The following is a 13,422-nucleotide window of genomic DNA, read 5'->3' on the forward strand; positions in this document are numbered from 1 at the left end:
TCAGACATAACTATATATATACATATATATATATACATCTCACCTCCCTCCCACCCACCCCCATCCACTCCTCAGGGTCCTCACAGAGAACTAGGCTGGGCTCCCTATGTTATACAGCAGCTTCCCACTATTATCTATTTTACACTATCTATGGTAGTGTACCTATGTCAATGCTGCTTTCTCAATTTGTCCCACCCTCCCCTTCCCCCACTGTGTCCACACGTTTTCTATGTCTGTGTCTCCATTCCTTCCCTGCAAATAGGTTCACCAGGACTGATACTTTCTTTTCTATCACACTGCTTTGCCAAATGCATAGATACTGCCTTTCATATTCAAAGATGACCTTACTGATACATTTTCACTAGGATAAGAAGATTCTTTGGTATATTTTTCCTCCAAGATAGGCTTAAATTGCAGGCAGCCTTGCACACAGGATCATCTTGTAAGACTGATTCCACCTGTATGCTAAACTGTATGGAATTCAGATGGGGGTTGAAACAGTTAAGTCCAACAAAGTAACTGAGTGCCTCCACGTATGACAGTCCATATGGTGTTCATATCAACGGCCCTGACCTCCTTAGCCCTCGTTCTGACTGAGTTAACCAATTCAAACTCTTTTACCAAACAAGAAAACTGGAAGGTATGATTAAATTGAAAATTCCTATATTAATTAGAATCATATCTTGGCTTTGACTATAATAAGATATTGAATAACATATGCATCAGCAATCAGTTTTGGTGTCTATGATTAGTCACTACATACATGTTTTTTAAAAAGTCAGAGCAATGCCAATCAATTCATAAGAATCTTCAACTCCTCTAAAACATAGGTAGGTAGTACAGATTTTCAGGGATTTGTTATTTGTATATATAATAAACTTTAACAAAGAAAGATGAGTAAGTAGCAACTCTAAGAGAAAGTATTACTTGTGAAAAAGAAACAACCAAGATAATTTTTTGAGGCAGAGATATGGCATCTCAACTTCAAGAATGTACTAAGAATAACTAGATAATTTTTTTAATGGTATAGACAATTCACAGTACTTAACAACCAGACTTTTTAGGAGTCTTAGGTTATTCTCTTATTTGAGAGAGTGTATTTGTCTGAAATCAGATAGTTGACAGCAAAATCAGAATTAGAAAGTAGTTTCTCAACAATTCGATTGAACAAACATTTGCCAAACACCTACTATGTATATATAAGGCTCTACGTAAGATGCTATGAATAGAAATACGTACTGTAGTACTTTTTACTAGATACTGTTTTTCCATTTTCCTTTTTTGTTAATATTTACATAGAATCCAATAAGGGACATTTTCTTAAAAGGAATCAGTAAGCTGTTTTTAAAGAGTACAAGATTTATTTCATAAATTAAGTGGGCTCAAAAATTACTGAGAAAGATTCAGTTCATGTACCTAATCCTACAACTTAAAAGAGGAATAGGAAGAAAAAATAACAACACTGAGACTTTAGCTTTTTTGATTCCTTAAGAAAGAACATTACGAGAGAAGAGAATTTAAAACAAAAAGCAGCAGAGCTATTTGGCCCTCTATTTGTGTCCTGTTCTTTGAAGGATGGTATGGTTTATAGAGCCCCTGTCCACAGCATGGAATAAAGTCCTTGATAAGCAAGGTTAATTCCCGCCAATTTCCTCCAGGTGAGTCACAGATATCTGAGGTTTTTAGGGTCACTTATTTGTAAGTCTGCCTTGAAGTAGCTAGAAACTTTTTATCTTAGGTTTAATAATTCATCATTTTTCTTTAATTCTGAATGAAGAACTCCCCAGACCTTATGATAATGAAATTACTTATTACATATTTAACTATTACTATATTATTTACCTTGTTATATCTTCTGTTAACTGTGCTGGGTCAGGTGGGTAAAACTTTACATTAAATGTGAAATTCCAAGGGACACCTGTAAAAATAAACAAAGAATTTTATACTTATGTTCAAGTTTCTGTTTGTTAGAATTACCTAAAAATATTTTTAAAAAAAATTTTTTCCCCTGAGGTCTTCTAATATTGATATTTTTTTTGCTCTGTGGATAAAATACTACCCTTATTTAAAAAGAAAAATAAGAAAATTGTTTAGAGACCACCTAAGAGATTATCTCATTTTTTACTACCAGACTTAATAGTTTTGCTTATAAAACAATATAAGCAAAATAACATGAAACTATCTTCTAGGTCAACATGTTTGTAGCAATGGTTTTCAAAATGTGATCTATATACCACTCTGGGTCCTTAAAAGTCCTTTAAGTGATTCATGGATGTTTTCTTTTGGTATTGGCATTATTTATTTGTGACATCTCTTAACATTATGCCAAATAAACAAAAACATTCTTCCCATTCACATGGGTGAGATTAGGAGATTACTTTAGAAATAAGAAGGAAGAGATAAAGTACATGGCTGTTAGAAACTATAGCTCTAGTAAAATATTTTGGGTATGAAAACTACAAGAGTTCAATCCTAAAACTCATACAAGTGTTTTACAGTTTTAATCTACAATGAAAATCAGGGATTATGAGTAAAAATTAAGTGGAGAATGCATTTCAATTTCTCCAGCTATGTGCTACCAGTTCTAGGTTTTTTTGAACATGACTGTTAGTTTCCCAAACGGTAGTGCCTGATCTTAGTATGACTGGTTATGATGTTAAGAGCTGCATTTTGTTCAGTACTTACTGCATTACCAGGCACTAAGCTAGCTCTCTTACATAAAGGAAGGTACTACTATTAGTTCATTTTATTTATGAAGAAATGAAAGCTTAAGAAAATACATAGCTACTGAATCCAGGGTTCTTCTTACTCCAAACCTCATGCTTTTAACCATTGGACTCTATACCCTATAACTTACATCTGTTTGAAACATTGTTCTGTTTTACATCCATAGTATTTAATCTCCAAATATCATTTTTATTGCTATTGGCTGCAATGACAAAATGGAAATTACAACCTGAAGTAGTTTGAATGTCTTAATGAATATGTAGTTTTAAACACCTGAAACATTTAATACAAGAGTCTCTTGGAAATGGTTGAAATTTTCCTTCAAAAATTGAGTTAAAAGGCAAATTCCAGACAGTACAACAAACCTGTCTCAAATCCAGTCATTTCTAATGTATACCATCAGCTCACTTTTAATGCTTTATATCCCTAAAACTTTAAATGGGACTTAGATTAGAAAAGCAACCACATAACTGTTTCTCCTAAAAGGGGCAAACGGATAGGGGGCCAGTATTTACAGTTCAAATACTGTAAAACATTATCTACTGTTTCATTTTCTGATATGATAAAAATCTCAATCTAATCACTGTTAACACACAATTCCCATATAGGCTTTAAAAAAAGGTGACTTCTATGCTACCTATATAAAGATGTACTGGCTAAAGCAAATCAATATGGGAAACAAGATAGCTAAAAGAATGTTCAATAAATGTGAATTCAGCATTTAAGAACTTTAAACATAAATTTAGTTGTTTCATATTTATAAATGGCAATTTTTTAATAGGGTAGGAAGACTAGCATTAAGGAAAGAAAATAAGCAATAGTTTACAAAGTGTGATTTATTTTTTTCCTCTTCGTGCTAATTGATATAAAAAGCTTGATAACACCCACGGTTGGTGGGGAAAATAAGTACTGTCTTCTATTGCTGATGCGAATATAAAATGGTACAACACTGCAGAGAACAACTGACAATATCTATCAAAATATAAAATGTATACGTCCTTTCACCCAGCAGTTCCACTTCCATAAATGTATCTAAACAAACACTTATACATGTATAAGACATTGTTTGTAACAGCAAAGGTCTGGAAACAACCTAAATGTATTTATTTGCCAAGAAAAGGTACATCATCATTACATACTGTTAAGTGAAAAAAAAAAAAATCAAGGCAAAGAACAGTACATACAGAAAGCAACTGCAAAAGTTGGGGGTAGAAAAAAGTATATATTACAGGAATGATTATCTAGGCAACTGCTGCTGCTACTGCTAAGTCGCTTCAGTCGTGTCCGACTCTGTGCGACCCCACAGATGGCAGCCCACCAGGCTCCGCTGTCCCTGGGATTCTCCAGGCAAGAATACTGGAGTGGGTTGCCATTTCCTTCTCCAGTGCATGAAAGGGAAAAGTGAAAGTGAAGTCGCTCAGTCGTGTCTATCTAGGCAAAGACTGTCCCTATAAGGATACACAGTAAACCAGGTATAGTAGCTACAAAACTAGAAAGGGGAACTCCTGGGGAGAGAAGCTGAGAGGTGAGGGGAAGGGGGAAGAGAGAGACCCACTTTCACTATATACTCTTTTATGCCACTTAAACATTGTGTGTGTGAGCATGCACACACATTTTCTAAAGGATAATCTTTGTCTCTTCCCACTATAAAGGAAATTCCTGAAGGTAAGATTTTTTTTTTTTCTGTTTTATATACGGTATATACCCCGAGGACCTATAACAGTGCTTGGCATATCACAGATGCTCAACAAATATTTGTTGAGTGAACAAATGACACAGAGTAACTGATCTCACAGCTTTGTTGTGAAGGTCATATGACAATGCTGCTGCTGTTGGTCAGTCACTAAGTTGTGTCCAACTCTTTGTGACCCCCAAGGACTATAGTTCTCCAGGTTCCTCTGTCCTCCACTATCTCCCAGAGTTTGCTCAAATTCATGCCCATAAAGTCAGTGATGCTATCTAACCATCTCATCCACTGTCACCCTCTTCTCCTTTTGCCTTCAATTTTTCTGAGAAACAGGGTGTTTTCCAATGAGTCAGCAGTTCGCATCAGGTGGCCAAAGTACTGGAGCTTCATCAGGACTGATCTTCTTTGGGATTGGCTGGTTTGATATCCTTCCTCTCCAAGGGACTGTCAAGAGTCTTCTTCAGCACCACAATTTGAAAGCATCAATTCTTCGGTGCTCAGCTTTCTTTATGGTCCAATTCTCACATCTGTACATGACTACTGGAAAAACCATTGCTTTGACTATAAAGACCTTTGTTGGAAAAGTGATGTCTCTGCTTTTTAATATGCTGTCTAGGTTTGTTAAGCCTTTTCTTCCAAGGAACATGTGTCTTTTAATTTTGTGGGTGCAGTCACCATCCCCAGTGATTCTGGAGCCAAAGAAAAGAAAATCTACTGCTGCTTCCACTTTTTCTCCTTCTATTTGCCATGAAGTAATGGGACTGGATGCCATGATCTTAGTTTTCTGATTGTTGAGTTTCAAGCCAGCTTTTTCACTCTCCTCTTTCAGCCTCATCAAGAGGCTCTTTAGTTTCTCTTCCCTTTCTGCCATTAGAATGGTGTCATCTGCATATCTGAGGTTGTTGGTATTTCTCCTGGCAATCTTGATTCCACCTTGTGATTCATCCAGCCTGGCATTTCACATGATATACTCTGCATATAAGTTAAATAAGCAGGGTGACAATATACAGCCTTGTACTCCTTTCCCAATTTTGAACTAGAAAAAAATGGAGACTGGAAAAGCTCAAATATTTTTTAACACTAAAATTTCTGCCTTCTACCTCAGCAAAACTTTAATGACATTCTTGACAAAAGTGCATAACCGGAAGATTCATATACCATGAGGAATCATCAGACAAACTCAAAGTGACTACTCACAAAATAACTAGTCTGGACTCTGCAAAACTATCAATGTTATGAAATATTTTAAAGACTAAGGAATTGTTCCAGATTAAAGAAAACTAGAGCAATGTGACAACTGAATGCAAAGCATCACCTTGCACTTTTGCTATAAAGAATATTATTGACACAACTAACAAACAAGGTCTATAATTTATAGTATTGTTTCAATGCTAACTTCCAGCTTTTAGTAATTGTATTATGGCTATGTAAGAGAAATCTTAGCTTTTAGGATATGCAAACTGAAGTTATTTAGGGGTAGAAAGCTATTGCAACAGCAATTTACTCTTTTTTCTTTTTAACTGAGGTAGAATTCACATAATATTAACCATTTTAAAGTATACAATTTAGTCCATTTAATGATACAATTCACTGGCATTTAGTATATTCACAATGTTGTATAACCATCACCTCTATCTATTTCAAAATGTTTTCATCATCCACAAAGGAGACTCTGTAGCCATTAAGCAATCACTACTCCCTTGCCAACCTCCTCCTAGCCCCTGGAAACCTCTAATCTGCTTTCTGTCTCTATGGATCTATACTTCATACGAATGGAATCAAACAATATGTGGCCTTTTATGTCTGGCTTCTCTCATTTAGCATCATGTTTGAGGTTTATCTATGCCGTTGCATGTATCAATGTTCCATTCCTTTTCAAGAATAAATAATATTCCATGGTATATATGGAATATATATAACATATTTTTTATCCATCACCTATTGGTGGACATTTGGGTTGTTTTCCCCTTTTTGCTATTGTGAATAGTGCTACTTTGATGCAACTTACTCTTAACTGGTTCAGAAAAAAGGTCATGTGTGTGTATAACTAAAGAGAAAAAAGATAAAATGAATGTAGTAAAATACCAACATCTGAGGAGTCAAATGAATTCCTGAAGGGTATCCAGGAGTTCTTTGTACCACTCTTTCAACTTTTAAGTCTGAAATTATATCCAAACATTTTTTTAAATTTCTGCCTTCTAGGTACACAGGAAAACAGGAACTATCTCATACACTATTGGTGGAGATGTAAAACTGAAAACAAACATACTCTATAATCTAGCAATTCCACCTTAAGGTATATAGGTTAAATCAGTTCAGTTCAGTCGCTCAGTCGTGTCCAACTCTTCGTGACTTCATGAACCGCAGCACCCCAGGCCTCCCTGTCCATCACCAACTCCCGGAGTTTACCCAAACTCACGTCCATCGAGTCAGCGATGCCATCCAACCATCTCATCCTCTGTCGTCCCCTTCTCCTCCTGCCCCTAATCCTTCCCAGCATCAGGGTCTTTTCCAATGAGTCAACTCTTCGCATGAGGTGGCCAAAGTATTGGAGTTTCAGCTTCAACATCAGTCCTTCCAATGAACACCCAGGACTGATCTCCTTTAGGATGGACTGGTTGGATCTCCTTGCAGTCCAAGGGACTCTCAAGAGTCTTCTCCAACACCACACTTCAAAAGCATCAATTCTTCGGCGCTCAGCTTTCTTTATAGTCCAACTCTCACATCCATACATGATGTCCCTCGGATAGGAAGGACATCAAACCAGTCAGTAAAGTCCTAAAGGAAATCAATCCTGAGTGTTCATTGGAAGGACTGATGTTGAAGCTGAAGCTCCAATACTTGGGTCACCTGACACGAAGAACTGACTCATTGGAAAAGACCCTGATACTGGCAAAGATTGAAGGCAGGAGGAGAAGGGAACAACAGAGAATGAGATGGTTGGATGGCATCACCAACCCGATGGACCTGAGTTTGAGTAATCTCCGGGAGTTGATGATGGACAGGGAAGCCTGGCGTGCTGTAGTCCATGGGGTCGCAAAGAGTCACACACGACTGAGCGACTGAACTGAACTGAAAATCTTTGCAATAGATAAGTATCAATCTTCTCTTTGGCGCAATGAAATATTTACATTTTGATGTTAAAGTTTTTGTTACAGATATGGTTTTTCTTTCCCATATTGAAGGAAAGAGATTTATTATTTTGTAAAGTTCTTTTAAAAAAAAATGACAAATACTTAGGTATTTTTCTTATTAAGAGTTTTATTCCCCAATAGCCTGGAATATAATCTACTAGATATTCTTCTCTACTCATCATAAACTCTGTTTTAACTTTTCTTCCTAAAGAGTTTTCTAGTACAATCATTTACTCCTGAGTAATACTGAATATAAAAAGTATCCTCATTGAAAGGGGCTTGGAATCAAGTTTTTTCTTGTCATGTCTCAACTATTCTAAATATTTTTTACTCTGATTTCCATTTTAAAATGAGATTTTACAGGCAGGGAACAAATATGGAGAGTTGCCAGTCCAAATTAAGAAATATAAACAAACAGGGTCTAAAGGGAAACATTTTACCATAACAAAAGTGTTTTCTTTCAAAAACAAATGAAAAACAAAATTTGTTTTCAGGTGATACAGTTACAACTTACTAATCACGATTCATAACATTTACTGCAGTTCCTACAAGTTTTCTGAAAAATAAACAAAACTAAGGACTTCCTTGGTGGCCTAGTGGTTAAGAATCCACATTTCCACTGCAGGGGGCATGGGCTCAATCCCTGGTCAGGGAACTAAGATCCTGCATGCTGTAGTCAAAAAATAAATAAACAAAAATAAAGTTAAACTAAACAAAAAGGACATATAGTCATAAACAGGGGGAAAAAAGTCTCTACCCTTTAGTCTACTGGGCCAGGGGCTACAAAACACCATGTATATGCTTAGTCACATCTGACTCTTTTCGACCTCATGGACTGTAGTCTGCCAGGCTCCTCTGTCCATGAAATTTTTCAGGCAAGAATACTGGAGCGGGTTTCCATTTGCTATTCCCAGGGATCTTCCCCACCCAGGGATCAAACCCACGTTTCCTGCACTGGCAGGCAGATTCTTTGCCACTAGTGCCACCTGGGAAGCTCACAAAATACTGATCTAGACATTTTCAACCTAGAAAAATCTTTCCCAAGACACAAGTCTGAGCATGGTGTTCAGCAGTATTTTGTGTCAATGGGCTCAGAGCTAAGAGAAAGCCACAAAGACAAAAGGGTCACTGGCAAAGGATCTCCATACTTCGATTCTTTTTGTTCCTTCCACAGTTCCTTACATACTTTGATTTGAAAGAAGACTGCTGAAAAGGAACAAAAAAGAACTACAAAGAGGAAAACATGGAGAAAGTTAGAACTCAATAGTCCAGGACAGTTTAAATGGAGCAGGATCAGGCAGCAAACTCCCAACTGGAGGCTTCTACAGTTTCAATCACTACCGTTTTGAGAACTGACTCCATATCCTTTTCTTTTCTATTCTTTGTTCGTGTCCATCTTCTGTTTCTCTCAGTCCTTCCTATCTTCCCCTACTTTGCCTAGTTGTAAAAAAAAAAAAAGAAAACATCAAGATCTGACCTACATCTCACTAGTGTCTACCTCTGCTGTAACTTTCTATGGAATCTCTACCTTTCAAAGGAAAGCTTTATCTCCATTTCAAAGACATATGCCATAGCCAGGATTTTAAAGTGACTTACCACCAGAAAAAGGTTGGAAATCCTCTGATCTACTTAAAAAAAAAAAGAGGCATAAAATGGCTATATTCACTTACCACGAACTTGCTTTTTTATTTCTTTGGCAGAATCCAGCCAGGTCTGTGAAAAGAAGAAAAGGTATTCACATAGAACTCCAAAATACATTAAACACAGAGTACCAGAAGCCGGGTTACTGACCATCTCCAATAGTGTCTCCAGGTCAACCTACATTTCCAACATTCTTTGCATTTGTTTCACATAGTATAGCACTTCTAAACAGAGAAACAAGGAGTCAGACAACTGGGCTTGAATCCTAGGTCTACTACTTCCTGGCTTAGTGATTTTAAGCATCTCTGTACCTCAGTTTCCTCATCTATTAGAGGAAATAAAATGTGATATTAGAGGTAGTGCCTACCTCAGAGTTATTGTGAAGATTAAAAGAGTTAATATATAAAGTTTTTAGTAAATAAGAAATGTTAGATAAACACTTGATATTTTTATTATTCTGTAAAGCTCTACAACTAGGATTATTGATATCACCCAGACCTTAATTTTCCCTCCAACTTTAACCTCTAGTATCATTCAAGTTCTCCATGTCAGCACAGTACCTGGTACACGGTTTGTGCTCACTTAATGTTTACTGAATGGATAACTATTTTGCTTTCTCTGACTACTCTTGCCCACACTAACTTCTCCCTTCACTGTTCTCCAACCACAGTTAAAGTCTGCACACCATGAAGGCAGGACTCCTCAACCCATCGTGGACCATGCAAAATTAACAGCACTTAAAAAGAGCCTCACCATTTCATAGGCAACTTGAGAAATGTTTAAAGACAGAAATTTCTAAATTGAATTGTCTAAAAGATTTTTTATTGACATAATACATATACAAAAAAGTACATAAAACATATGTACAGATCAATAAATTATCAAAGTGAACATACACCATTATCGGCACCCTAGGAGCCCATTCCATGCCTCCTCCCAATCCCTGCCCCCTCACTATTCCCTCTTCCAAAAGTTTAGCATGAAATTTCAGTTGTATTTAGAAGAGTAAGGTGTCACTTCCTCACCCTGTACCACTCAGGGCAAAGTTCAAGGTGGCCATCCCTGCTCTACCCAGGGAGTGGGCTTGATCACCACAATCTTACATTTGATTATATATTATATTACTTTGAGGGCTCCTCTGCTGGCTCAGATGGTAAAGAATCTGCCTGCAATGCAGGGGACCCAGGTTCAGTTATACAATTCAGAGCATTTTATTTAGCCAAAAGGTATTTGTGGAATACCTCCATGTGTTAGGCACCAAAGTTACAAAAAAGGATTTAAAAATAGTGATTGTCCTTAAAAATACTGCTTGTCCTCAAGGAGCTGTCAGTCTAATGGAAGAGGTGTGTGTATGTGTGTCTGTGTCTGTGTTAGTCACTCAGTCGTGTCTCACTCTTTATGTCTCACTCTTTATGACTCTTTATGGACTGTAGCCTGCCAGGCTCCTCTGTCCATGGGATTCTCAAGACAAGAATACTGGAGTGGGTTGCCATTTCCTTCTCCAGGGGATCTTCCTGACCCAGGGATCAAACCCGGGTCTCCTGCATTGCAGGCAGATTCTTTACCATCTGAGCCACCAGGGAAGCCCATAGAAAAGGTTAATAGTGAACAATCAATATGTCTTTAATTCTTAGAGACAGTTAGAAAATGTTTCTCAAAAGAATGTTTAGGGGGGAAATGCCCTATGTTCCCCAAGATTCACTAGTCCACTGACTTCCCCAGAAGGGGTTCTTGCAAACATGAGAGAAGCTGAAACTAGATTATGATTCAGAGACATCAACTTTTTTGCCCAGAAATATTTTATCTAAGGAAGAGGGACAATAAGCCCTTTTTTACACAGCCAGATTCGTACTTTGCTGTATAAACAAACAAATTCAGCTTTTATATTGGACACTTTTAACATTACTTTATACATAAATATATCAATGAATATAAATAAAGCAATTTAATGTTTTCTCATTAAAAAATAAATAGGCTAGTAAGAGCTACTATAAGGAAATAAAACTTGCTGATACAACAGAAGGCAGATGACACCAACAAAGGTGAAGTTTTCAATGCAACTAACAGTTTTGTACCAATGTAAGCCCTGGAAGTTCAACTGCAGGCTGAAAGAATTTTCACTGCTGAATGCCTTCAGATGAGTCAGTTCCCAGCAATTTAAGAATATTTGGTTCATAGAAAAATTATAACAGTGATGTTAAAAAAAAAGTAGGTACCAGTACTCAGTGACTTTATTTATATGTCAAATTCAAGTGTTCTCAGATACTCTAACATAAACCTGAATAGGGTACACACACATAATATAAAAACATTCGATTTTATCTCACTGAGATCGTATAACACAAAATACTTCTCAGAGTGTTTTCCTCAGTTCATGGGAGAATTTTCTAACAGCTGCAGAAAGCTTTTCGCTGTGGTTTTAGAGACATTGTTTTTTAGTTACCTTCAACCTTCCCTTACTAAATTACAGTATATCTTGGAGAGGCAGGCATAAATATATTCTTAACAGCAATAAATGAATTAAAACAATTATGGCAACAAGGACCAACCTAGTTGTTGTAGTTATCGGCTTCAAAATCAGCATAGGAAGAAATACTAATATATGTCTGATAATAAAAAAAGCAATTTGGGGAGGTCAGTTTCTTATATTTCAAGCAGTCTTCTCACCTTTGAGGTTGCATTATCCCAAATGGCCAGACCAAAGTAGTCTTCTTCCAAAAGATTGAGGTGTTCACATACTCGTTTAAGTAAATCTTGTCCCTTAGCGTGTTTCTGCAAAGATATACATACTTTGGTTGAGGTTTCCACTTATTCTGGTATTTATCATGAAATAACATAAAATGTCAGGTTCCAATTTCCTCTTTTCTCCTTGGTTACTAACCCTTTCAGATGGCTACCCAGTGTAAATAGAACAATGTAACAAAAATCCTGTTTCTTAACTTGTCAGTTTAAATATGCAACACAGATATGGTTGCTTGGAAATGGTGCTACAATTCAAAGCAAAATCCCACATTCCCTGCATCGAGCATCCCCCACCCTCCATCTTAAACATTACATTCTTCATTTTTGGTGTGATATTTCCTGAAGCTTGCTATGGGCTGCTGTCAGTCACTGTGGGCACCTGGAATAGCTGAATCAGCTGTCGACACTGATTGTTAACAGTGGCTATGGAAACCATCAGACTACCATTCCCAGATCAAAAGTTCCAAGTCAATGAGCTGTGTCTCAACTCACTGCCATCTCTTTCAGAAAAATGCATAAAGTATAAGATTTTAGATGCTCTATAGACATTACTCTTACGATTGTGCTCCAAATAACTTAACATTCCTCTTTACCAGCTGAGCTACCCAGGGAAGGCCTACACAGCAGAGACATTCCTCTTACAATTGTGCTACAAGTAATTTCTTAACATTCCTCTACCTAGAAAATCAAACCACCACCAATCTGAGATACTTTTTTTCTTTAATTTTTATTTATTTATTTGGCTGCACTGGGTCTTCACTGAGGCACGTGGGGTCTTCGATCTTTGTTGAGGCACACAGGCTCTTTCAGTTGCGGCATGTGAGATCTAGATCCCTGACCAAGGATTGAACCCTGGTCCCCTGCATTGGGAGAGCAGAGTCTTAGCCACTGGACCACCGGGGAAGCCCCCAATCTGAGATACTTATATTCCTGTTTATAGGGAGGAAATGCCATAACTTAGGGACTGAGAATTAGAGTCAAAAAGTGCCAGGCTTTTACATTTACTAGCTAAACAATGTGAGTTGATTCAATTAATATTTCTGAACATTACTTTCTCATCTGTAAGATGATAAGAATATTTATATCTATCCTACCTAACAACTGGAAATGTTGAAAAAAATTAAACATGCTAATACCTTCTGAGAAATATAGTTTAAAATTTTCAAAAAATTAGAAATCATTGGCACATGTACATGACACCCTTCTCTCAATGAGCTGTTATTTTTAATGACTATTAGTAATTCATATAGTTGCTAATTCATTTTTAGACTTATCCCATCTACATCACATCATTTTCTCCATTTTCTCCCTTCTATGTTTCATTCTAAAGGACAGAGATGATTTGGGAATTCTTCACATACAGGTCCCTACTCTCTTACTTATACTTCCAAAATTCAGAAGTTCTAAAAAGTAAAAGGTGACGTTTATTTTGTTTTTGTTCAAAGCTCATCTGAAGGCAAATTTTAACCTGATCCATTATGGGCTATTTTT

The 13,422-nt window shown here is 36.8% G+C and overlaps 1 protein-coding gene across 24 annotated transcripts in view; it reads right to left on the reverse strand.

The window, feature by feature from the left end:
- Positions 1–13,422, reverse strand: part of EPB41 (erythrocyte membrane protein band 4.1) — a 159,786-nt gene that overhangs the window by 81,236 nt on the left and 65,128 nt on the right. For all 24 annotated transcript variants that reach the window (XM_081586323.1, XM_081586319.1, XM_081586314.1 and 21 more), the window contains 3 exons: positions 11,857–11,961; positions 9,219–9,261; positions 1,843–1,918 (listed from right to left, as the gene is read on the reverse strand). In XM_081586323.1, the coding sequence (XP_081442449.1) occupies positions 1,843–1,918; positions 9,219–9,261; positions 11,857–11,961 (224 nt within the window). The remainder of the gene's footprint in view (positions 1–1,842; positions 1,919–9,218; positions 9,262–11,856; positions 11,962–13,422) is intronic.

The sequence above is a fragment of the Giraffa tippelskirchi genome, chromosome 3 (assembly GCF_054371585.1).
Source record: "Giraffa tippelskirchi isolate mGirTip1 chromosome 3, T2T-mGirTip1v1.2.pri, whole genome shotgun sequence".
Lineage (NCBI taxonomy): Eukaryota > Metazoa > Chordata > Mammalia > Artiodactyla > Giraffidae > Giraffa > Giraffa tippelskirchi.